This window comes from Calliphora vicina, chromosome 4 (genome assembly GCF_958450345.1).
Source record: "Calliphora vicina chromosome 4, idCalVici1.1, whole genome shotgun sequence".
Classification (NCBI taxonomy): domain Eukaryota; kingdom Metazoa; phylum Arthropoda; class Insecta; order Diptera; family Calliphoridae; genus Calliphora; species Calliphora vicina.
In genome coordinates, this window is record NC_088783.1 from 10,017,037 (window position 1) to 10,040,858 (window position 23,822).

General features: G+C 30.4%; 1 protein-coding gene across 1 annotated transcript; it reads right to left on the reverse strand.

Moving 5' to 3' along the window:
• Positions 1–15,779: 15,779 nt before the first annotated feature.
• Lrp4 (LDL receptor related protein 4) lies at positions 15,780–23,500 on the reverse strand. The gene is made up of 13 exons (XM_065507345.1): positions 23,485–23,500; positions 22,315–23,413; positions 21,797–22,250; positions 21,611–21,732; positions 21,356–21,547; positions 19,602–21,283; positions 18,963–19,537; positions 17,868–18,907; positions 17,683–17,808; positions 17,506–17,623; positions 16,969–17,452; positions 16,025–16,182; positions 15,780–15,952 (listed from the first exon to the last, which is right to left on the reverse strand). The coding sequence occupies exons 1-13, from the start codon at positions 23,498–23,500 to the stop codon at positions 15,821–15,823; spliced, it is 6,198 nt and encodes a 2,065-aa protein (XP_065363417.1). The 3' UTR covers positions 15,780–15,820.
• Between the last annotated feature and the right edge of the window lie 322 nt (positions 23,501–23,822).

Sequence of the window (23,822 nt, forward strand, 5' to 3'; positions counted from 1 at the left end):
GCTTAGTGGGATGCGAGTGGGATATATAGCAAAATAAAGGTTTTGTAACTCAAAATATGCAATTTCTGACTTTTTTTTTGCTCAAATGAAAGCTTAGGTCCATTCCTTTAAGAGCTTTTTAGTCTCTTAGTGGGATGCGAGTGCGATAGTATCAAATTTCATTCCGATTCAATTCCCGTAGTAAGTAAATAGTTATTATGGAATATCTGCGGAATTGTATTAGTGGGCGTGGCATCTATCATACAAAGTAAATATTCAGTTATTTGCCAACATCTCGAGAACTATAATTGTGAAAGTCTTCAAACTTTATATGAATCAATTTCGTATCACTGCATGAAGTTTAACCAAAAAATGGGCCGAGTCACCTCCCATACAATGTAAACAGTTATTTCTTAATATTTTGAGAACTTTAATTACGAGGTTATTCAAACTATGTCCGAATAGACCTCCCATTTTACACCGCGAGTTAACTAGTTATGCAATAAAATGTTTATGTATAATAGATTTAGAATGAAATTTTACAGTTATATAGAATTTTTAGTTCAAAATTGAATTTCACGATGAAAAATAGAGTAGCAACACAAATGAACATTTTTGAAAAAAATTCACAGCTATTTCATTGTTAGGATTTTTATATGGAGGATTTGTTTTTGATATGTTCCTGAGATCCATATAAGAATGTTTAATTTCATGTTTCTGGGGTCATTATGAGGGTGGGCCAATAGGCTCTTGAAAGGGTAACACTGCTCCTCAGGCTCAACAGGCATCTGTCAGTTGACTCCTGTCAAAATTTGAACAAGCTGCGCCATTTAGTTTGTGTTTAACAGCCATTTATAGCAGACTACCTAGTGGCTTGAGGATAAATTGGAAAAATCTAAATTCCATGTCCTCGAAGCATTATTTTTTGAGGTCTTTGCACCCGAAACAATTGAAAAAAGTCACAGTATGGTGTTGGCTGATCGTTGATTGGAAGTGCGCACGATTGCTCACATGGCTTAGTTGGTTTCAATTTTGAATGATCACTAAAGGTATGAGAAAGTTTTCCGCGAAATAGCTGCCGTGTTTGCTCACAATCGGTTGCACAAAATGGTACACACATTTGAAGTTTCAGTGGCAAAAATCCATGAATTAGGCTACGAAATGCTGCCTCTTCTGTCCTATTCTGAGGATTTGGCCCCGAATGACTATTTCTTGTTTCCAAACCTGAAGAAATTTCTCGGCGAAAAGAGATTTGCATGAAATCATCTCACAAAAAAAGACCTATTTTGAAGACCTCGACAATTTGTTAACATTTGCCTCGAAGGTCGAAATGTATTATTCTATCTATTCGAAATATTTTTTAATAGTTCTTTTTCATTAGTTTTTCAATAAAATCGTAAAATTATTGTTTTTTTTTACACCTAAACACTGTGGTTCCAAATCAAAATTATGAAAATCGGTATCTTCAAAATTAGGAAAAACGAAGTTTTTTCGGAAGCTGACAATCTGCTCTCCTCCAATACAAATGGGTTTTTCAATTGGACATTTTTTGGTACAACAAATTTTGAATCATATTTTCGTTAATTTTTTTTAATATTTTACTGCTTTACTAAATTACATATATCTCAACATTTTTGTAGAAATTCATACTTCAAAACATAGATAAACATTGATATAGGCTTTTATTAAGTGTATATCTTATATTTATGGGCCTCTCCAGTTTCCTGTTATAGTCCATTAAACTTTGGTCTGAAATGATATTTTTTTTTTAAGAATGTTATATATGTAGCTTGCCAAAAAAAAGACCGTCGAATCCCGTCCAATGACTATATACATCATTTAAAGAAACTTCTGGGGAATGTCTTGGTAAAAAATTTAATTTTTACGGAATTGAATTTTTAGAAATATTTTTTTTTTATTATTGATTTTTATATATCTAGACCCTAATATAACTTGAAATATAGTAAATACAGATCTTTTTAAAAATTTTGTTTCAGAAACACATGAAAACATATTTTTTTAATTTTTTTTATAAATGATTTTTATATATCTAGACTAGGGATTCATTCGACTAATGATCGTTCGATTAATCGAATAATTTCTTACGAATAATTATTCGAACAATTTAAAAATGGTCATTATCGAAAAACGAATAATTCGAACAATTTTATGTAGAATAATCGAATAAAATGAATAAATGTTCATATATATTTAAATTTATTAAATTATTATTGCTAAAAATTTTTCATAATTTCAAAATTTAAATAAGTAATAATGACTCACAAAAATTGTATTGTTTCTGAAATTCGACAAATAACTAAAGACAAAGGGACTATCGATCACTGTAGATGAGTGTTCCGATAGCTCCTTCTATAAATAATACTGCAAGAAGTTACAATTCTAGAAACAAATCTTTAAAAATTTTTAACTTAAGACTTGAACCAATGAAAATAAAAGGTACGGAATAAAATATTTGTTATTTAGCTGGTGAAATATTAGATGAATCGCTATTAATAATCAAAATATTAACTTAGATTAAAGTGGTGTTGAATGTGATGGAGAATGTGATTTTAAAACGGTCATCGAAAGTGATATTGAGGATGACATTTATAGTGATTACATTGAAATAGATGAAGGCCATGATCGTAAAATAAATCTAATGTTAAACAAAATACTGCAAACTAACGTTTTGTTGCAAGAAAAGCATGGAGTTCTTCTTCATGATTCTAAACAACATTGAACATCTTTATCTAACATGGTAATATACGGATTTGTAAATGCGTCAATCATGCACTGCCTGACTTCAAATTAGCCACGTTCACTGACAATGATATCAAACTTTGGACAGATTCCCTTTATTGTGTAATTCCCCAAAACCACTTTATCAAGCAAAGATTCGGCAACGTTGATAGAGCTTGAATATAATACAATTTGTTATAAATAATTTTGGAAAAAGTGAATAATTAATTTACTAAAGAATTAATTACTCAATTTAAAACCCGAATTAATAAACGACATAAAAAAGTTCTTAATACGTTTATATTGTAGTTATTTTAATTTAGGAATGTCCAACTAGCTCAAATTTTTTAAAGCATAGCTCCAAAACGGAAACTAAAGGGTTTGCTAGTCAATTGTTTTGTACATTGTTCGGGTGTTAATCTGATCAGAATATTTCTGTTGAAAATTTAATGATGGCCTTTGTTTTTGAATGTTTTTAACATTATGAATACTTGAGTTGTTAACTTTAACTTTAACGTTATTTTTTGTTATTCTTTAACAATAAAATATTAAAAAACCGACATCAAAACTTCATTCTTTACTTTTTTTAAAAAAATTTAAATTATTCGAATAATTCGATTAATTTTGAACGTGTGATCGAATTATTCGAACAAGTTAAAATCTCTTATTCGAATTATTCGTTTTATTCGAACAAGATTTCTCTTGTTTATTTTTTTTTTCGAATAATTCGAATACCCTAATCTAGACCCTACTGTAACTTAAAAAAAATTTATGTTGATCTTTTAAACATTTTTTTTGGAATCGGAGACACCAATTCTATATAAAGAAGAGTGCATTTGAATTGGAAATGAATTGAAATTCATTTCTGACTAATTCGTTTGAATTGATTCAAATTTCATACAATTCTTTTTTGTTGTGAAAAGAATTAATTCAAGATTTAGCTAATTCGTGATGAATTAAAATCAAAAAAGAATGATTTATTTACAGCTCTGGTTTGAATCTCAAAAAAGGACCAAACACCAGTCAATATCTTTAAACTGACGGGTTAGCAAAGGTTGCTTCAGTCTCAATCTGTGATCATTTGCACCTTTTACCTAAGATCTACTACTTTGATGTAAATAAAACCAGTTTTTGAACATTTAAAATACATTAATTTTTTATTTATATAATTTTTTAACAAATAGTATTTGTTTTTTTTTGTTTGTTTTTAATATTAATATTATTTTTATCAATTAATAATTATTACAACAATTATTTTTAGTTTTCTATTTAAGTTTTTCGTATTTGTTTTTATTAATTAATATTTATCTTCATGTCATTATTAAACTTAAAACTATTATTTTAGTTTTCTTCAATTCATTTAATACTTTTTGTTTTTGTTCTTAAATTTCTAGGGTTTTTGTTATACAAAACAAACAATAAAAATTATTACTTAAATTTGTGTGTGTGTAGTTTAATTTTTATTCAATTATAGTTATTAGTTTTCTATAATTATTTGTTATTATTGTAATGCAAAGTTTTTAAAAAAAGATAAATGTTCATCTTTTTTTTTTGTAACTTTTTTTTATAAAAAAATAATTCGTTCCAAATACCGTTAATTAAAAAATTCTTACCTAAAAAGGACATTTTTTTCTAGTTCAAAAAAATTCATATAATGAGCCTTATTATTAAGAATTTTTGTGATAGAAAATTGTCCCTTTTATATGAGAGTTTTTTTGTTTGTTTATTGTATATTAAATTTCGTTTTCATTTATACAAAATTTTAAAACTTCCTTTATTTCTTGTTCGTTTATTATTTCTATTATAGGAGACAATTATTATGTTTATATTTTTATTATTGGAAGATTTATTTGTTTGTTTTATTAACTTTATACATGTCTTAAAAACTAATTATTAATATAATTAATTATTGTTACAATTTGTTTAACAAAAAAACTGAGTTTTAAAACAGAAAATGGGAGTTTTGAAAACTTAATATTTAGTAAGTAGGTGTTATGTTTTGGGCCTGTTTTTATATACAATTTGTTAGTTTTTGAGAATATTTTTGAATTTTTGTTTTCTTATTTAAAATAAAATTATAAAAATGGTTTTTGGAGTTTGTGTTAAAAAAAAATTATGGAAAAACAAAATGTTTGTTGAAACAACAGTTTTAGGAGTTTTGATTTTCATTTTAAAATGTCTTTTGTGTTTGAAATTAAAGGCATTTGAAAATTTAAAAGCTTAGCAACATGTTGTTTTAGCTTAGTTTAGCAACATTGTTGCCAAGATTAATTTCTGTGTTTCAGCCCTTAATTTCTTTAACCAAAAATAATATTTTAGATCTACCAAACAATTCGGTTTTTCTTAAGCGTATGAGATGGATTTCCTCTTACTTATTAACTCTTTAAATTGTCAATTTGTTTGTTTTGTTGGAAAGATGTTTTATTATTTTCAGTCTTTTACATTTATTTTGCTGTTATGTTTGGATTTTTACCAAAAACTTTTAAAAAATAATAACAAAAAATGGATATGTTTAAATGAAATCATTTAATTCTAAAGAGCTGGGTTGAATGTACATAATTTCTATAGATTAAAATGTTAAGGGAATTTTATTTGTAATTTTTTCATATTATTTTTTTTGTTTTTACATGTAATTGTAGAAGGAACTATAATTCAAACAACCCGTTTTTTCCCTTTATTTTAAATCTCAAAAAATTCAGTTTTCTTTTTTTTTTTTGGTTCAACAATTAAATCAATTTTAAAATTTTTCATTTTATATTTTGATTTCTTTATTAATTTCTTTGTTCTTCAAGTCTGAATTGTAGTTTGTTTCAATTAATGATGAATTGTTTTCTCTAAATGAAATAAAAAAATAAAATGTTGATAAACATTAAGAGGTTTATATACATTGTTGCAAATAAAAGTGGTATTCATTTCACTATTTAATTGTGATGCATTTCAATTTTAAAAATTTTCCATAAGTTGATGTTATATATTATTAGAATACATTTTGATGTTGTTAATTGTTGTTCTAAACATTTAAAAGTTTAGATACATTATTTTTAATACAAAAATTCTCTACGATTTATGTATAATTATAAAAACGTTTGATGATAAATGGTTGTATTTTGATGTTTAATTTATTATATAATAACAATATTTTAAATATATTACGTAAACATTGTAGATAAACTGTAAATTTTTTAATAGTTGAATATTAATAATTAAAACTGAAGAAAACATCCACAAAACTGCTTTCAAGTGGAAACTATTCTGAGTCTTCTTAAAACCAAAATTTGAGAAAAATTTTTCCAAGTTCTAAAATTTTTTTTCATTATCTAAAAATCAAATGCTGATAATTTGATCATAATCGTATAGCGTTTAGAGGTTGAACATTTTGTGTTTTAGGTCAAAATATTGCTATTTTCCAAAAATATTTAAAAATTTAATGTGAAAAAAAAAACAATTAAATACTTTTTTTTTTAATATAACATGAACATTTTCTATCATTGAAATCTCATTACGAAAATCCTAAAATTTTATATCTTATATTTCAAATGCCAAATTTTACATTTTCAATATACATATTTATTTAAACGAAATTTAAAAAATTAACAAATTGTATTCAATTCTAATAAAAGCTAAATAAGAATTGAAAATGCAAATTTTGCGGGTTGTACTTGTAATGTATTAGCGTGGGGGCCGATTTGAAATTGGAGGTCGATCACAAATTTGTTAAAATTATTTTTTTTAATTGGCTTATTTTGTAATATTTTATTTCAGATTATTCCTTTAGGTTGCATATTTAGAATTTTGATATTTTTAATTACTAGGTTATTGTTAACCCATTTAACTCACGACAGCAAAGTTAGATATCTACCCTAAAAATATTAGCATGAAATTTGTGTGTTATGAATAATTTCTGTATTCTATATAACTACGAGGGTGAGTCAATAAGTGCGCGAATTTTTGAATTTCTCGGCTCTTAACTGAAAGAACAACTCTACTCTTGTCAACAAGTATCTGTCAGTTGACTCCTGTCAAAATTTGAACAAGCTGTGTCATTTAGTTTGTGTTTGACAACCATTGATAGCAGACTGAATTTTGTGGGCTCATTAAGCATTATTTTGGCGAAAAAAACCATAACCCAAATAAATGTTAAGCTTGATAAATACTATGGGACCTCTGCACCATCAATTTCAATGGTAAAAAAGTGGTTAACTGAATTTCATTTCATCACGAAAGATGCCGAACGTTCTGGGCGCTACACCGAAACAATTTAAAAAGAAAATATAGTCGGTCAATCCCGACCATATAATACCCTACACTAAGTAAATGTTTTTCCAAAAACATTTTTCTTTTAAAATATCAATAATTTATATTCGTGACTGATTTTCGGAAGTGGGCCTTATATGGGAACTATGATCAGTTATGGACCGATCACCATGAAATTAGGTCGTGTGATTTATATCTATATGGAAGTTATTTATGTTGAATTTTGTGTGTATACCAAAATTTTTAAGAGATTTATGCACGTTAAAGTGATTTTCGGAAGCGGGTCTATATGGGAGCTATTACTAATTAGGGACCGATTAAAACTTATTTGGAGTGAAATTTGTGTAGATACCTTTATAAATTATATATTTATGACCGATAGAGTCCAATGTCGGGAGGACATTTGTATGGGGGCTAGGTGAAATAACGGCCCGATTTCAGCTAGTTTCAATAGGCTTGGTTATGTACCAAATTTTATCGAAATATCTTCAAAATTGCGACTTGTACCTTGCGCACAAGGTTTACATGGACAGACGGACGGACATGTTTAATCGACTCAGAAAGTGATTACAAGTCGATCGGTATACTTTAAGGTGCATGTTAGATTAATATTTTTGGACGTTACAAACATCTGCACAAACGCATTATACCCTCCCCCTATGGTGGTGTAGGGTATACAAATCTCGATATGGTTGGCCGTTCGTAGATTGACACTGCACATGTCCAGAACGTTCAGCATCATCCGCCCCTGTACGGCCACAACGAAATTCAATAAACCACATTTTACCATTGAAATCGATGGTGCAGAGTTCCCACTTAACAAGCTTAACCTTAGTTTGAGCGATGGTTTTTAATGGTTTTTGCTTAATGAGCAGACGAAATTCAATTATTTCCAATTTTTCCTTAAGTCACGAGGTAGTCTGCTATTAGTGGCTGTCAAACACAAAATAAATGACGTAGCTTGTACAAATTTTGACTGGAGTTAACTGATAGAAGCCTGTTGATAGCAGTAGTGTTTTTCATTCAGTTAAGAGACGGGAAATTCAATTCAGTCACGGGCATATTCATCCATCCTCGTATATTAACAAACAAATTGCATGTATTTTTATATTTTTAATAATTGTGTATTGGACAGTTGTAACTTTTGATATTAAAGGGTTAAAAGTAACCTAGAAATTAGCAACACAAAGAAACAATCTGCAATTAAATATTAGAAAATAAGCTTTGAAATGTATTTATAAAAAATAACTTTAACAAATTTGTAAACAAAAACTAAATTCTCTTGAAATCCTCTAATTTCAAATTGGTACGAACACTAACCTTTAATTGGTCCAAAAGTCAGGATTTGTATTTTTAATCCTTATTTAATGTTTATTGCAATCAAAAACAATTTTCTTAATTTTTTTAAATATAGTTTAAAACAATCATTTAAATATAAAATTTGATGGTTGAGATATGCATGAAATTTATAATTATTTTGGTATCAAATATTAAATTTTATTATCTATGCATATACAAATTTATTTCCTAAACAGTTTCAATTCAAATATTTATAACATAATTGTTTTCATAATTGAATCATCATAATTGAATCAAATATTTATGGGCGCAAAAACTAAATTTTCTAATATTTTGTACTGAATTTTGAGTTTTGAATTTTATCATTTTGCTAATACACGCAGAGAAAAAATATAGTTGGGCATGGTTACTGTAACCATTTCAATATTGTTACAAATTTTTTAACTATTTATAGTCACAGTAACCATTTACATGATTGTGGTAACCATAATATGATTAATTTACAATTCACATGATTGTATCAACCATATATATGGTTACAGTAAACAAGTATATGTTTGTGACAACCATTCATATGATGAAGGACTTATCATATTATGGTGCTGTCGGCTTAAGGCTTATCATAATCTGAGAACAACATATTATGATAAAATTAATCATCATAAATATGGTTGCCACAAACATATATTTGTTTACTGTAACCATATATATGGTTGATACAATCATGTGAATCGTAAATTAACCATATTATGGTTACCACAATCATGTAAATGGTTACTGTGACTATAAATAGTTAAACATTTTTTAACAATATTGAAATGGTTACAGTAACCATTCCCAACTATATTTTTTCTCTGCGTGTAGAGCATGCAATTTTCGTTATTGGTTGAACTGTAATAAAAAAATATTGAAAATATAGTTTTCGTAATTGAAGTCGCATTTTAGTTTTTGTTTTCAATTACGAAAATTGTATTTTCAATAATTTTTTTAATAAAAGTTCAACCAATAACGATAATTGTATATACAATTATCAAATTCAAAACTCAAAATGCAGTAGAAAATTTAATTTTTGAACACATGAATATTTGATTTAATTATGAAATAATTGAAACCAGTTCAATATGTGATAAATATTTGAATTGAAACTGTTTAGGAAATAGTTTTCTCAGTTTGCAACCTCTAAATGTTATATGATTTGCCCAAATTTCCAGTACATTCTTGAGATCTAGTGATCATTGAAATGCTAAATAAGAGAAGTTGTCATAGTTTTGGAACCGAAATGTAGTTTTATATATTTTATATGTAATAACTGTGATAAATATTATTGAAATCGGAGATGTCAAATCCAACTGCTGTCCGCTTTGCTATGGATCCTCCCAATTTTAATATTTTATTTTTAAGTATTAAGTTATTTGTTTTTAAAATATATAATGAAATTTTTATGAATTAACATGATGACAACCATTTAGTTTTTCTCAAATCAAAAATATCTGTAGTGTTGTTAGCATAAACTATAGACACGTTGAAGACTTTTCAGTACTGTTGATAATTTGCTGACACTCCCAAAGGGTTTTTTCAGAATTATACTTTTATATATTAGTGTTTCTCTTCACTTCTTGTATGCTTTGTTTCTTTCTATTCAAATTTATATTATATTTTACGCTTAAGAATAGTATACGTATTATGTGTTTATTGAATAAAGTCAAAATCGTATTTTCTGCGCTCTTTGATTAAAATCCTAAGTTCAGTAGAATCATTTATGCAACATGTTGCAAACAAAATATTTTAAACTGCATCAGAAATATGTTCTGCTTCACAAAGTTTGTTTTAATCTATTATTTTCACCTTAATTTCTTATATTGCTTTTTATTTGACTTGTTTGTTTAAATAAAATGACCGTGATAATAATTTTGCTAGCAACATGTTTATGTTTTTTAAGGTCTAGCAACATAGTTTTGATTGATGAAATTTTGTTTAAAAATTTCAGCGCAATTTCAATGAATGTTTTTCAGTGAGACAATGGTTCACAACATTTCAAACAGTTGCTTTGTTTTACCTATACGATTGCACAAGTTTTGAAAAATACCGGAGAAATTGTATATATTAACTTTCTCCCAAGTGTGGAAGAACTCTGGTAAATTAGAAAATCTAAATGTTACGTTTTGTTTGTTTTCTTCTTTTGAAGAAATATCAGAATTTTTAAATTTGTTTTGATTTCATTGAAATGACCTTTAATAGATGCCAATTGGTCCTGCAACTTGTTGCTAAGATGTTGGTATTTTATCCAGCAACATGAATCCATTTTTGCAATATGATATCAAAAGCATATTTTTATTATTGACTAAATTTTTATGCCAATTAAAAAAAAACATTTTATTAGTTTTTTACAGCTGCTTGATTTGTTTAAATTTAAAGCAACATGTTGCCAAACTTATGTTTACATTTATTTGAATAATAACTAATTTTAGTTGAATAATGACAATTTCAAATAAAGTTTTGTTAGCATAAAATGTTTCTAAACATGATGCTATTTGTTTTTTGAATTTCATAAAAACTACCAAATTTTCTCTGCTGGTATTTCAGCCAGCAACATGATGCCAATTCTGCAATATGCTGCCAAAAGTATGAATTTTTACGCCAATTTCATTAATTTCATTAGTTTTTTACTGCTGCTTCATTTGTTTAAATTTAAAGTAACAACAATCCAATAATACCATTCTGCAACATGTTGCTAAACTAATGTTTACGTTTATTGGAACAAAAACAAATTTTAATTGAATAATAACAATTTCAAATAAAGTTTTGTTAGCATTAAAAATGTATCCAAACATGATGCTTTAAAACATTTGATATCGTTTAAATAGAGCAGAATATTATTTTTAATTATTCCCAATAATGTATTTAAACAATTATATATGTTTATCAACCAAAAAAATAAAAAATAATTTCAGAACTTAAATGAGATAAAACTAGAAACAATTTCTTTTAATATTTTTTTCTTTAATTTACATTTTAGTTTTGAAAGTTTTTTGTTTGGAAAGTTATGTGGCTAAAATACAACCATAATTGCTAGAAGTTTTTTTATAAACATAATATGTATGTTAAATTAGTTTAACTCGCAAAATATTGTACAAGTTGTAGGAATGGACAATTGAACAATTGGACAACATACAACTGATACAACATATTGAACAGAATTAAAAATTAGAGCCCCTATATATGTTATGTTTTGGTATAACTTTGTAGCAATTGTATTGTATTGTTTTGACATTAGTTTCTTTCCAGTTTCTAATAAATATTCTCTATATTAGATATAAATATTTGTTTTGGTTTGGTTTTAGTTGTCTCTTTAGGTAAATGTTGAAAAATACATACATTAATTACATGAAAAATACATATAACATCTATATACAGTTCAGTTATTAATAAATTGTGGTTTCTTTAATTTTATTATAAGATTTTAGTTTTGTTCATTATATACATTTTGTTTTTAAATTTTTTTTTGTTTTATAAAAAAAAGGATTTTGTAATAAATCAGTAATTTTACATTCCTAGTGAGTTTTGTTTTTATTTTTTAGAAAATTTAAAGGAATTTAAAAAGTTTAATTTTTGATATTATTTTGGTTTTGTTTTTCTTTCTTATTTTTATTAATTTTTTAAATTAAATCCTGTTGTGGATTTTTTGTTTCGGTTTTGTTAATTTATATCTATTAAGTTTTATTTTCTTGGTTTTGTGAAATAAAAAAATTAAAAAAAATATACATTTGTATTTTATGTATATATTTATTTATGTTTGTTTGTTTTTTTATATTTATATGTAATTTACATTAATATTAAATTTAGTTTTCTGTTGTTTACAACAATTTTAGTTTTGTTTTTTTTTTTGCTTCTTGTTGTTTTATTTCTTATTTTGGCACAAGAATTCACATATAATTTTATGTTCATTATTTTTTTTTTTTAAATTTAAAAATTTTGTTTATAATTAATAAGGGTTTTATCTTTTACTTTTTTGTATATTAAATGTTTTGAAAAAAATTGATTTAGGATTAAAAATTGTTTGAAGTTTGCCCTGACATTTATATATAACCAATCCAAAGTAAGATTTTGCTTTCAAACAGTTTTAATTTGTTAAATGTTAAATTTTAATTAAAATGTTATAGTTAAAGAATCTTCATTTTAAATTTTATAAATTTACATAACTGTTGGGCAACATGTTGCTAATAATTTCATAATTTAAAAGTAAAATGCTTTATATTTCTATTTAACATATATTTATAATTAAATTTTTATTGCCAAAACTTTACTTGTTATCACTAAAATTTAAGTTGTCTCTACAATTAAAAATTAGTGACACTAATGTTGCTGGCAACATGTTTATGCCATTTTTTAGAGAACTAACTGAAATAGGAAATGTTATAAAATTTATGGCTACATGTTGCTTTCAACAAAAACAATAAATTTTTTTATTTAAACAATTTTTAAATTTATCAAAGTTTTATAAAACAAATTTTAAATGGTAATTTTGTTGTTTAATAAACCTTTTATAAATTTTTAAATTTATACAATCGTAAAAATAATGTTGCTAGCAACATGTTTATGACATTTCGAGTTTAACCATAATGTTGTTTTTACTAAAAGTAGCTTGAAACTTCATTTGTAAGGAAATGCATTTGAATAACTTTTTGGCAACATGTTGCTAATAATATGAAAATGAATATTTTTTTAAAACAAACACAACCTACAGTCTGCAGGTACAGCCAGATTAATAGTCCAGCACACTATCGATGTGGTCTATCGGGGCACTCTTATATAATCCTTATATAAAACGGAACGTCTTAAGATCCTTAGAAGCATTTAAGCAATATGTTGCTAAAGAAAAGTTGAATTTAATTTAATATAGAAAATTTTTAAATAAACGTGAAATATATGTTGCTGCCAACATGTTTATGGCACTATTCACACTATCTAAATTTAATGAAATGTTGTATACAAATTTCATCTTATTCACAATAACTTTGATTTACAAATTTCACCCTAATTTCTCTAATATAGTCTGTAGAATGAAAAAAATTTTAAAACATGTTTAAGCTTTTTTTTGGCAACATGTTTAAGCTTTTTCATTATGAGAATTTTGATTTACATCTTTTATTTCATAATGTTTATTGAAACATCATTTGAAAATATTTACATTTAAATAATTTTTGGCAACATGTTGCTAAATGTACAAAAATAAAATTAACTTTATGGCAACATGTTGCTTACAATATAATTTTAACGAATTGGATTTTTATATTTAAACAAATGTTTTTTTTTGTTCAGTATTGTTATTTTGGAAGACCAATTTGCGAAATATGTTGCTAATCACAACGTTCTGATGTTTTTTGTTTAATATGGAAGATACTCTGTATAAATTGTTGGCAAAAGTTTATCAACATTAGTAATAATTTTATGAGACGAAATAAAGCAGCAAAACCAAACAACAGAAAATCTTTTATTTGTTCTCTTTATTCTATGTGAAAATTATGTTTGCTGGCAACATTTAAATGGCATTTCTCGATTAAGAGCGAGAGTTTGGGGTCTTTTATGGGTATCATTGCGAAAGAGAAACAAACGGGGTAGGAAAAGTTACACGATGTCGCACGACTTTATTATGTTTGGCTTTTGAATTGCTGTTAGTTGTCAAAAATTATGATCAAAATGTGCAAGGCGTTAATTGATGTGTGTAAACGTGAAAGGGGTTCCGATGCAATTTTAAAAGAAATTACAGCTAACATCGCTGCGATTAATTCCCAATGTAAATATGCTGTAAGTTTTACAAGGAAATCAGGAAATCTTTTCCCAAAGGCTAAGGATATTGCATTAGAACTTTAGTAAATTATATCTTTGCCAGCGGTAGTATGTTGGGACTGTCACCAGTATGACTGTTTGAATCATTCATTAGGTTTCCGTGCTGTTATGAAAATAAAGTTTCAAGTAATATAAATGTTTAGACATTATACTGGTTCCAATTATTTGATTTTTGCTGCTCTTAAGTTCTAATATAGATAGATCTATGTCAGCTAAAATCAAAAAATCAGAAGAAGTTTGTCTTAAACTTCTAAACATTTTGCTATTATATGCAACATGTTGCTGAAACATTTAATTTTACATTTTTGTTTTATTAAATCCAAAAAGTAAATGAGACATTTTTTCTAAATTTTAATAATGAATATTAGAAGTGAATATATTACAGAGACATACATACAAATCGTAATCATAATATTAGACAATAATAAATTAAACATTTATTTTCCAATGTTCTAAAACTGTAAGAAATAATGCTACAAATAGTTTGGAGATTCTTTCCTTAATATTAAATGGAGGCATTAAATATTATTAAGAGATCTATTTTTATATATTTGTTTGACTTACCCCCATTAACACGAAATCTAGTTAAGCCTTAACTAATAGTTATACTGTCGGTTAAAATTATTTTTGTATGAAAACTGTCAGTATAACTATTAGTTAACACATAACCAGCCTTCGTGTTACTGGGGGTTATAGGTTAGAGTAACTTTAAACAATTTTTAACCCTAGTTTTCAAATAATTTATCATTTTTTATTTTGTTTTTCTTTTTTTTATAATCCATCTAGCGATTATTTAAATAAATTTTGAAATTTAAAATTAAAATTTGTTTTGTGTGTTTGACAATTATAAAATATGTCAACGATTTTTATCATAAGTTTGTTTTAGTTTTTCAATAAAAAAAAATTCTATTTGGCTTTATATTAGACCAAATTTGTGTGTGTAAACAAATCTTTCACATTATTCGTGTCATTTTTATAACAAACGTTTTAAATATATGAGAAATAAACAATTTTGCAATTCATAATCGGTGTCGTAGCGTTGTATCATTGTATGTCGTAATTAATAAAAACTAATGTTTTGTTTTGTAAAATTAGTTTGAAAAATATTTATGACATACAATGATACAACGCTACGACACTGATTGTGAATTGGATAAATAAATTAAAAATTATTGTAAATGAATGAGTCAAGTTTCAAAATTTGTCATAATTATTTTTATAAATTTTAGTAAATTATAAAATATTTAGTTAAATATCTTTCAGATATTATAAATTAAAAAATATTCTAATGGAGAAAATTACAGACCTTAATAGTCTATCACATAAAGAGATGTAAATTTTAAAAGGAGACAGTTAAATTTTAAGAGATTTCAAAATCCGAATCTCTTTTTAAACAAAATTTCATTTATATTTTTATGTTTGATTAAAACTGAAATAGAAAGTACTAGAGATAACTGCTATTTAATGCAGTCATCTACATATATAAATTTTTATTTAAATTTATAAAAGAAATATTGAATACTGTCTTTACAAGAGAGGTTTGTAGCTATTACACTGAGATACAACAGGTTATTTTTTTTATATATTTTAACAAATAAAAATGTTTTTAAAAAATGTATGATATGAGATCCATATAAATACTATTTTGAATTCCATATAACAATTCGCTGATTACCTTCCATTTGGGTTTAGTTTAAAAATTTTACGCTATTGTTGATAAAGTAGAAAGTTGTATTTTATTGACTGATGGTGAGGCCGATGGTGAGGGTGTCGGTACAAATAGACTGGATGAGGCTGTTTCCGTTGTTAAACTGCGCTCTTCATAAACACGTTCCTAAAAATAAGAAACATCCATTATTAGAAAAGCTTTTAGACTTTAAACAGTAACGATTATTGTTCAACCTACATGTGATCGATCATTTTTAAAACGCTTCCATATTGTAGTTTTGGGTTCCATGGGTGTGCCATCTACATTATAGTTGGGATTGGAAAATGTTAATACCGAACGGCTGGAGCCTCTAGAATGTCTTTTGGGTTTCGGATGTTTACTGGGCGTGATCATATCTATAAATACAAATGTCACAAACAATGAAAAAAAATCTCTCTATATTATCACCCCTCTGTTAGCAGAGAAATGGTGAATTATTCACTGTTTGTTGTGGGCATTTCATCAAAACTTTGATTTTGTTACAAAATTGCATTTTCGATATGAATTTAACGGTCTGTAAAGGCTGATTGCAACATTCATCATGTTTATGAACATTTCCATGTGTAGAAAATTCTACTTATCAACAAGATTGACAACAGGCAGTTATTAACATTGTTTATAAGTATGGCCACATTAACTGTTAAAGTGTTACCATTTACATTAAAGCTGCTAAAAGCTCTAGGAATAGAACATTATAGTTTTGTCCGTTAGATAATTCATGAAACTACTAGAAGATAGCGCTGTATATATAAATAGTAACAGCGAGTTGCAGAGTTAGTCAGTGTATAATACGCACTGTAAGATTTAACATCAACTATTAAATCTTGTAAATTATAAAGTACTACTCGTTTTTATTTGCAATTAAAAGAATACGGTTCATTTAAAGGAAATAAACCACCGTTTTTAAAAGGTAAAAATGTAATAATATTGCTTTACAAATAAAGCTCGACCGTTTGTGATTCTCATTCGCTCTACAGCTTTATTGTTATAATATCTTCAGCTTTCCTAAATCATTTGGGAAAATATTTCCAGCAACTAGGAACTAGCTATCCCCCAACAATAAATTTCAGTGAATTTATCAATTAATAATTAAAACAGTGAAATAAAGCACATTCGCAACACCCTCTTTTCAATATACTTACATATTACCAAAGCTATCATTACGAATAGGAATATCAGTGCTATAATTGTAGCTATGACAATGATTAACTTCATGTCCAACAATGGATCGGCCACACGAAAATCATCATCGAAATCATCATTGACTAAAGCATTATCCGTTTCAGTTACATCGTCCTGATCTTCGACTATGGGGTCGCCTCCTCTTCTTGGTATATAATAGCGAGGTATGGTTAAACATTCCCTGCCATCTGGTCGATCTGGGCAAGCACAGGTATAATTTGAGCCACGATAAAGACACAAATGTGTACAACCGCCATTGTCTTGGGAACATTGATTCCAGTCTTCCGACTGACGTTTGCGTGACACGGCTCTTATATCCAAAGCACCACTTAAGGCATCTCGAATTTCCACCGGTTGCGAGTACTTTGAACCCATGGAGCCTTTACGATAAGCACGAAAAACGGATTTGTTATACCAATCAGTCCAATATATGTTGTTTTCGAACTGTAACATTAGAACTAAATAAAAAACTTTTTAAATATTAATTTTCAACAAACCATAGTTAAGCCAAATGGATGGGGAGCGAAAGGCACTAAAATAGTGCGACGTTTGCCATTGAAATCGACTTGGCCAATATTATCTTCCAAAGCATCAGCCCAAAGTAAACGACGGTTTCTAAAAAAGAAAATTTTTATATTTACTTCTTATTAAAAATAAAAGTAGCCATTCCTTACTCAAAATCCAAAGTTAAGCCCGTGGGAAAGCCCAGATTATTGCTGATTACAACAGTGCGATTAGAGCCATCTAGTAAGCTGCGTTCAATTCTGGAGGGTGTCTCCCAGTCAGCCCAAAACAAATAGCTAAATCAAGGGTATTATTAAAAATCAAACTAACAAATAAACTTTCTTTCCCAACCTACCCCTTCTTAGGATGCACTATCAAAGACCTGGGGTCTCCCAAATCATCCGTTATCAATTGCTTGCGGCATGAGCCATCCAAACGTGCTACCTCTATCACCTTGTGGTCTGAATCGGACCAATACAAATTGTCCGCTATCCAATCCACCGCCAAGCCATTAGGTGTCAGAAGATTACTTGCAATAACCTTGCTATCGGCCAAATTCAATAAATTGATGCGTCTTATAACATCCAAATTAACATCGGCTACATATAGCCAATGTTTGCGATAGTGATAGTCCAAGACCACAGCACCATGTACACCCTTAATGGGCAGCACAACATCCATGAGATCAGGTGTTGTTAGAGAAATCATACCAATGCCCGAACGCAAAGCTATTAATAGATAATCTTCTGGTAAATATTCACATTCCGTTAGACTACCATTTCTCAACTTCAGGCCTACGGAACATTTGCACGAAAAACCGGACGGATTGCGTAGACACAGCTGCGAACAGCCCCCGTTATTGAGGCCGCACACATTTTCAGGTAACGTCGTGTTAGTAGTTATAACTTTGATGTCCATTAAACCATCTATATTGGTCATGACATCTCTGCGATCGGTAACATTGCTGCGATCAGTCATATGTAAAGCTTTAGACTTCCAGTCGGTCCAATATATATAATTATCCGTCAAGGCTAAGGCATAGGGATGTTGCAACGAAGCCATAATCAATTTGCGATGATTGCCGGTGTAATCACAAGAATCAATAGTTTTCAATTGGGCATCCACCCAATAGATACGTTTTGTCTTCAAATCCAACGACAAACCATTTGGCCAACCCAAATTGGAGGAAACAATACGTTGCCGATTTTCACCATCCATATGGGCGCGCTCTATTTTGCGATAATGTCCCCAATCGGTCCAGAAAAGAAAACCAGCTTCATAATCTAAAGCCAAGCCACGGGGAGCCTCTAAATCTTTCCAGGCTATAAGATGACGATGTTTGCCATCTAAAGTGGAAACCTCAATGGTGTGACGACCAGCATCAGCCCAATAGATCTATGAAATTTTTAAATTTAAAATATTTGTGTTCATCAAGTTATATTTCCCTTACCATTCTACCCACTGAGTCTATCACCAAACCATCGGGATTATCAATCGTCTCATAAATAACACGATTCGCATCCAAACCATCCGGTGTAGAACTCATGATAACATCTTCGATTGTATCAGACCAATAGATTCTACCCGTCTTTCTATCCACATCCAAAGCAACCGCATTTGAAATTGGTGGCAATGGCAAAACCACATCCACCAAATGATCGAAATCCAAAGATATTTGTCTGATATCAACTCGATGTGCAAACAGTATATACGAACTAGGACCAGAGGAACAAGTATGGCCATCTTCTTTAACGGCTACTCCTACGGGACAGGCACATGCATAACCCGATGGATTGAGCAGACACAAATGCGAGCAGCCACCATTAGCACTATCACAAGCATTGCGTATCCTACGGCGCGATCTATGGAAAATGGTAATGTCCATCAGATCACTGGTATTGGCTATAACGGTGGTAATATCTTTGCCGGTCAGTTTGTCAGCACTAGAAACAGATTTGGTGTCCCAGTCGGTCCAGTAGACACGAGAACCACTAACATCCAAGCCAAAAGGATGAGATAAACTCCCTAATAATAAAAAAATACAACAATTAAAATATAACGTTAAATTCTATACACAAACTAAACTCACCCACTAACACTTTGCGACCAGAACCATCAAAATTAATATTTTCCAGAGACTTTGTGCCACCATCCACAAAATATAATTTCTGTTGATCGTAGTCTATGGCCAAGCCGTTGGGCCATTTGATATTGGTAGACAAGACCACTTTACGATTTTTGCCATCCATATGAGCAGTTTCTATCATGGCCGGATTACCCCAATCTGTCCAATACATCACACCATCCAAGGGATTGACGACAATATCTCTAGGCTTTTCCAGATTTTCCCACACCAATAAAGTGCGCATTTTACCATTCGTGGTGGCAGCTTCTATGCGATATGTAATTTGGTCGGTCCAGTAGAGTTTGTCAGTCAGCCAGTCGTAAGCCAAGCCAGCCGGACCCACTAGATTGGAGTGTATAACCTTCTGCTGATAGCTGCCATTAAGATGGGCCTTATTGATAGTACTCCTTTCGACATCTGTCCAAAATATAGTATCCGTATCACTGGACCAATCCAGTGCCACTGCATGCTTTAAGTTATCCAAAGGTATAATCATGTCGACATCTGCCGCGGATGAGGGTTTGGCATTCAATTGTCTTAAACGTATATCTTTTCGTCGAGCCACCAAAATCAATTCATCAGGTGCGCTTTTGCAGGTTTTGGCATCTTCTTTCAGTGTTAAACCTATGGGACAACCACAGCGTCTGGAATTTTTATTGGGAAGACATAAGTGAGAGCAACCTCCTCTCAGGCCTCTTCTGTCCTTCTGACAATGATCCTCATATTCTGGCTGGCGTGCTGGATGATAGGCATGAATGTCCATGGGGAAGTGGAAATTTTCGTGTATGGAACGGAAACCTTTACCCGTTATTTTATTAGCTGCCGATACGGTTTTGGTATTCCAATCAGTCCAATACATGGTGTCTTCAAATATGGTCATAGCAAAGGGATGAGGTAGATGAGTACTAAGGATCTTAGCTCGTTCAGAACCATCCAAGTTGGAACATTCTATGGCATGTTGTTTGGCATCAGCCCAGTAGATTTTGTGGCTGGGATAATCGATGGTGAGGCCATTTGGCCAAGTAACGCCTTTAGAAATAATAACCTCCCTTTGGGAACCATCCATATAAGCTCGTTCAATTTTAGGATTTGGACCCCAGTCAGTCCAGAATACCATGGCTTTTCCAGGGTGTACAACAATAGCTCGAGGTTTATCCAAATCATTGGCCACAATCACTGATCTCAAGGTGCCATCAAAGTTAGAAACCTCTACTCTTCTAGTACCCGAATCAGTCCAAAACAATAAATCATGTATCCAGTCTACAGCTATACCTCCCGGTGACTCCAGGCCCCACTTAATTAAATCCTTAACACGCGTACCATTTATAAAAACCATTTTAATAACATCTGTCGAAATATCGGACCAAAACAATAAACCCTTCTTATAGTGATAATCCAAAGCTATGGCGTTGTGTAGACCCTTAACGACAGCTGCATAACGATTATTGCTTAGAGTTACACGTCTGATATCCCAACGATTAGCTACAATCAATGTCATGGCGCCACCCAAAGCCTTGCATGTCCGTAAGTCGGGACGCAGCACATAACCGCTTTCGCAGGAACAAATAAATGAGCCATGAGTGTTTAGACATTTCTGAGAGCACACCGGATTGGTTAAATACTGGCATTCATCAATGTCGGTGCAACTGAATATGAAATGAAAAATCATTTAAAAGATCTCTCCATTTGGGTGTCTTTTTTTTTTATTAAAAACTCACTTTTTCTTGTTGGTATTCATGAGGAAACCCAAACGGCAAGCACATTCTTCGCGACCTCTAGGAGTAGTTATGCACAATTGTTCACATTTGCTGCCCTCCTCGCATTCACGATAATGGGGACAATTAATTTCATCTTCACCCAAGGGACAGTCATTTTGTCCATCGCATACATGTTTTTGGTGAACGCATATTCTGAAAACCAATTAAATTTTTTTTAAATAAATAAACGTATGAAATTTTAACAAATAAATTTACTTTAAGTTGGTGATATTCTTTTTGGCCGGACAAAGAAACTGACCAGGGTCGCATTGCAAATGACAATCGACTTCATCCTCAGCTGAGGAACAGTCAGGATAACCATCGCAAAGCCAGGTACGCTAGAGGGAACATTAAAAATGAATAGTAAAGTATTTGAATAAGGGTTATGCATTTGATGCTAACCAAAATACACCGTCCATTGTTGCAAGTAAACTCATCAGTGCCACAGGAAGCCAGAATAGCCGAATTCATATTGCCACATTCATTTTCATCCTCGCCGCCATCACAATCTTGTTCTTTATCACATTTCCAGCGCATAGGAATACAAGTGCCATCGGCACATTTAAATTCACTGGAAGTGCATTGTGAGGGTTTTTGGGGACAATTCTCCTCATCACTCCAATCACCACAATCATTGTCGCCATCACAGCGAAAGCGGGTTAATATGCATCTACCACCAGGACCACCAGCACCCCCTAAACCACCTCTGCACTTAAATTCTCCCTCTGGACAGCTATTAATTACAGCCGGACATTTAGTTTCATCAGAATTGTCGCTGCAATCTTGTTCGCCATCACAGCGAAACGCTATGGAAATGCAGTAACCATCATTGCAGGAAAAATGCTCACTGGAACATCTAAAATATAAGAATATTTAAGAATTATCATTTACTTAGGGGAATAGCTTTGTTTTGCACCCACCTGGTGCGATTGCAATGTCCTTCGTCTGTAAAATCCTTGCAATCATTTTCACCATCGCATACCCATGGTTTGGGTATACAAAAGCCATTGCCACACTCAAACTGATCTTCCAAACAATTAACTCTCTCACCACATTGCGTTTCATCAGAGTAATCACCGCAATCATCGTCACCATCACACAGCCAATCTTTGTTGATACAACGAAATGTCTTCGGACACATAATATGCAAACCTGTCTGCTCACACTCTCTTGTTAACTTTGCCACCATATCATCGACCGAATCACAATCCCATTCATCGGAACCATCTTCACACTGAGGAACTTTATCACAACGTTCACCTAAAGGAATACAATTGCATTTCGTCTGGCACTGCCACTGCATCTCACCACACATATTCGGACAGTGATGACTAAACGAATCACTTTGACTTAAACGATCCTGCTCCCGATCATACAGCGTAATATGATTTATGTGCGGGCGAAATACTTTATTCTTAACATGTAACAGATTCATAAAACCCTCCCGACCTCGAGCAATTTCCCGACTTGGACTCACTTGACCATAACGTACGTCATAGAGATCAGTACGGCTACCGCCACCACTACGCGAACCTGGTACACTTATTTTACCCACTTTCAGGCCATTGCCTATATCCGGAGTAAATTGTGGCAATATCGGTTCATACAAGTCTTCGTCTATATCGTGCGGCGGTCCGTACGACGGGTGCACATGATAGTCCTCATAATCGTGCTCAACATTTATATCCAAATCTTCGTATTCCTTTATATGATGCGTTTGTTGTTTCATAATTTGCTTGTTGTTTACCTTATTATGTCTTCCCACAGTTCCTACACTAATACTGCCGGCAGCAACTCCACCGCCTCCGCCTCCACCGCCGCCATTTCCGCCACCACCACCACCAGCCGTTCGTAATTGATGGTGCTGTTGGGGATTATGTGCCACCACATGTTCATGCGAATAGGCTGTAGGACCGTGGACATGTTTCGGATATTTCGGATATTTAACTATTGAACCAAATTTTATTTTTGAATTGAAGCCATGCAATGCTGAATGGGGTTCGCCATCATCACCAAGGACTGAAAAAATCGAAAATTGAGGAAGAAAATGGTTAGTTTTTTTAAATTTTTTAATTAACTGTGAATAATACAATTTTCTGAAGACATATTTTTAAGTTTATAATACATAGTTGGAAACCTTTTTAGGAGGGTGTGTCAATAAGTCCGTGCTTTTTTAAATGAAAGACAGGATTTTGGATAAAAAATTATTTTATTTTTGAATATAGTCTCATTATGCTCCAATTTTTTTATCCTATAAAAAAAATGAGATGTCGAGGTCGTCGAAATAGTTATTTTTTGTGAGATGATTGATTTATCGTTGGAGTCAAATCTAATTCCGGCGAGACATTTCGTAAGGTTTGGAAACAAGATATAGTCACACAATAAGTCGTAAGATTGAGTATTTCATAGCATAATTCATTGATTTTAG

What these genes read in the sequence shown, in the direction of transcription:
- Lrp4 (XM_065507345.1), bottom strand. An exon ending in GGACATTGCAATCGCACCAG is followed by an intron (nt 22,251 to 22,314) that starts GTGGGTGCAAAA and finishes CTTATATTTTAG; the next exon opens with ATGTTCCAGTGAGCATTTTT. An exon ending in AAGAATATCACCAACTTAAA is followed by an intron (nt 21,548 to 21,610) that starts GTAAATTTATTT and finishes ATTGGTTTTCAG; the next exon opens with AATATGCGTTCACCAAAAAC.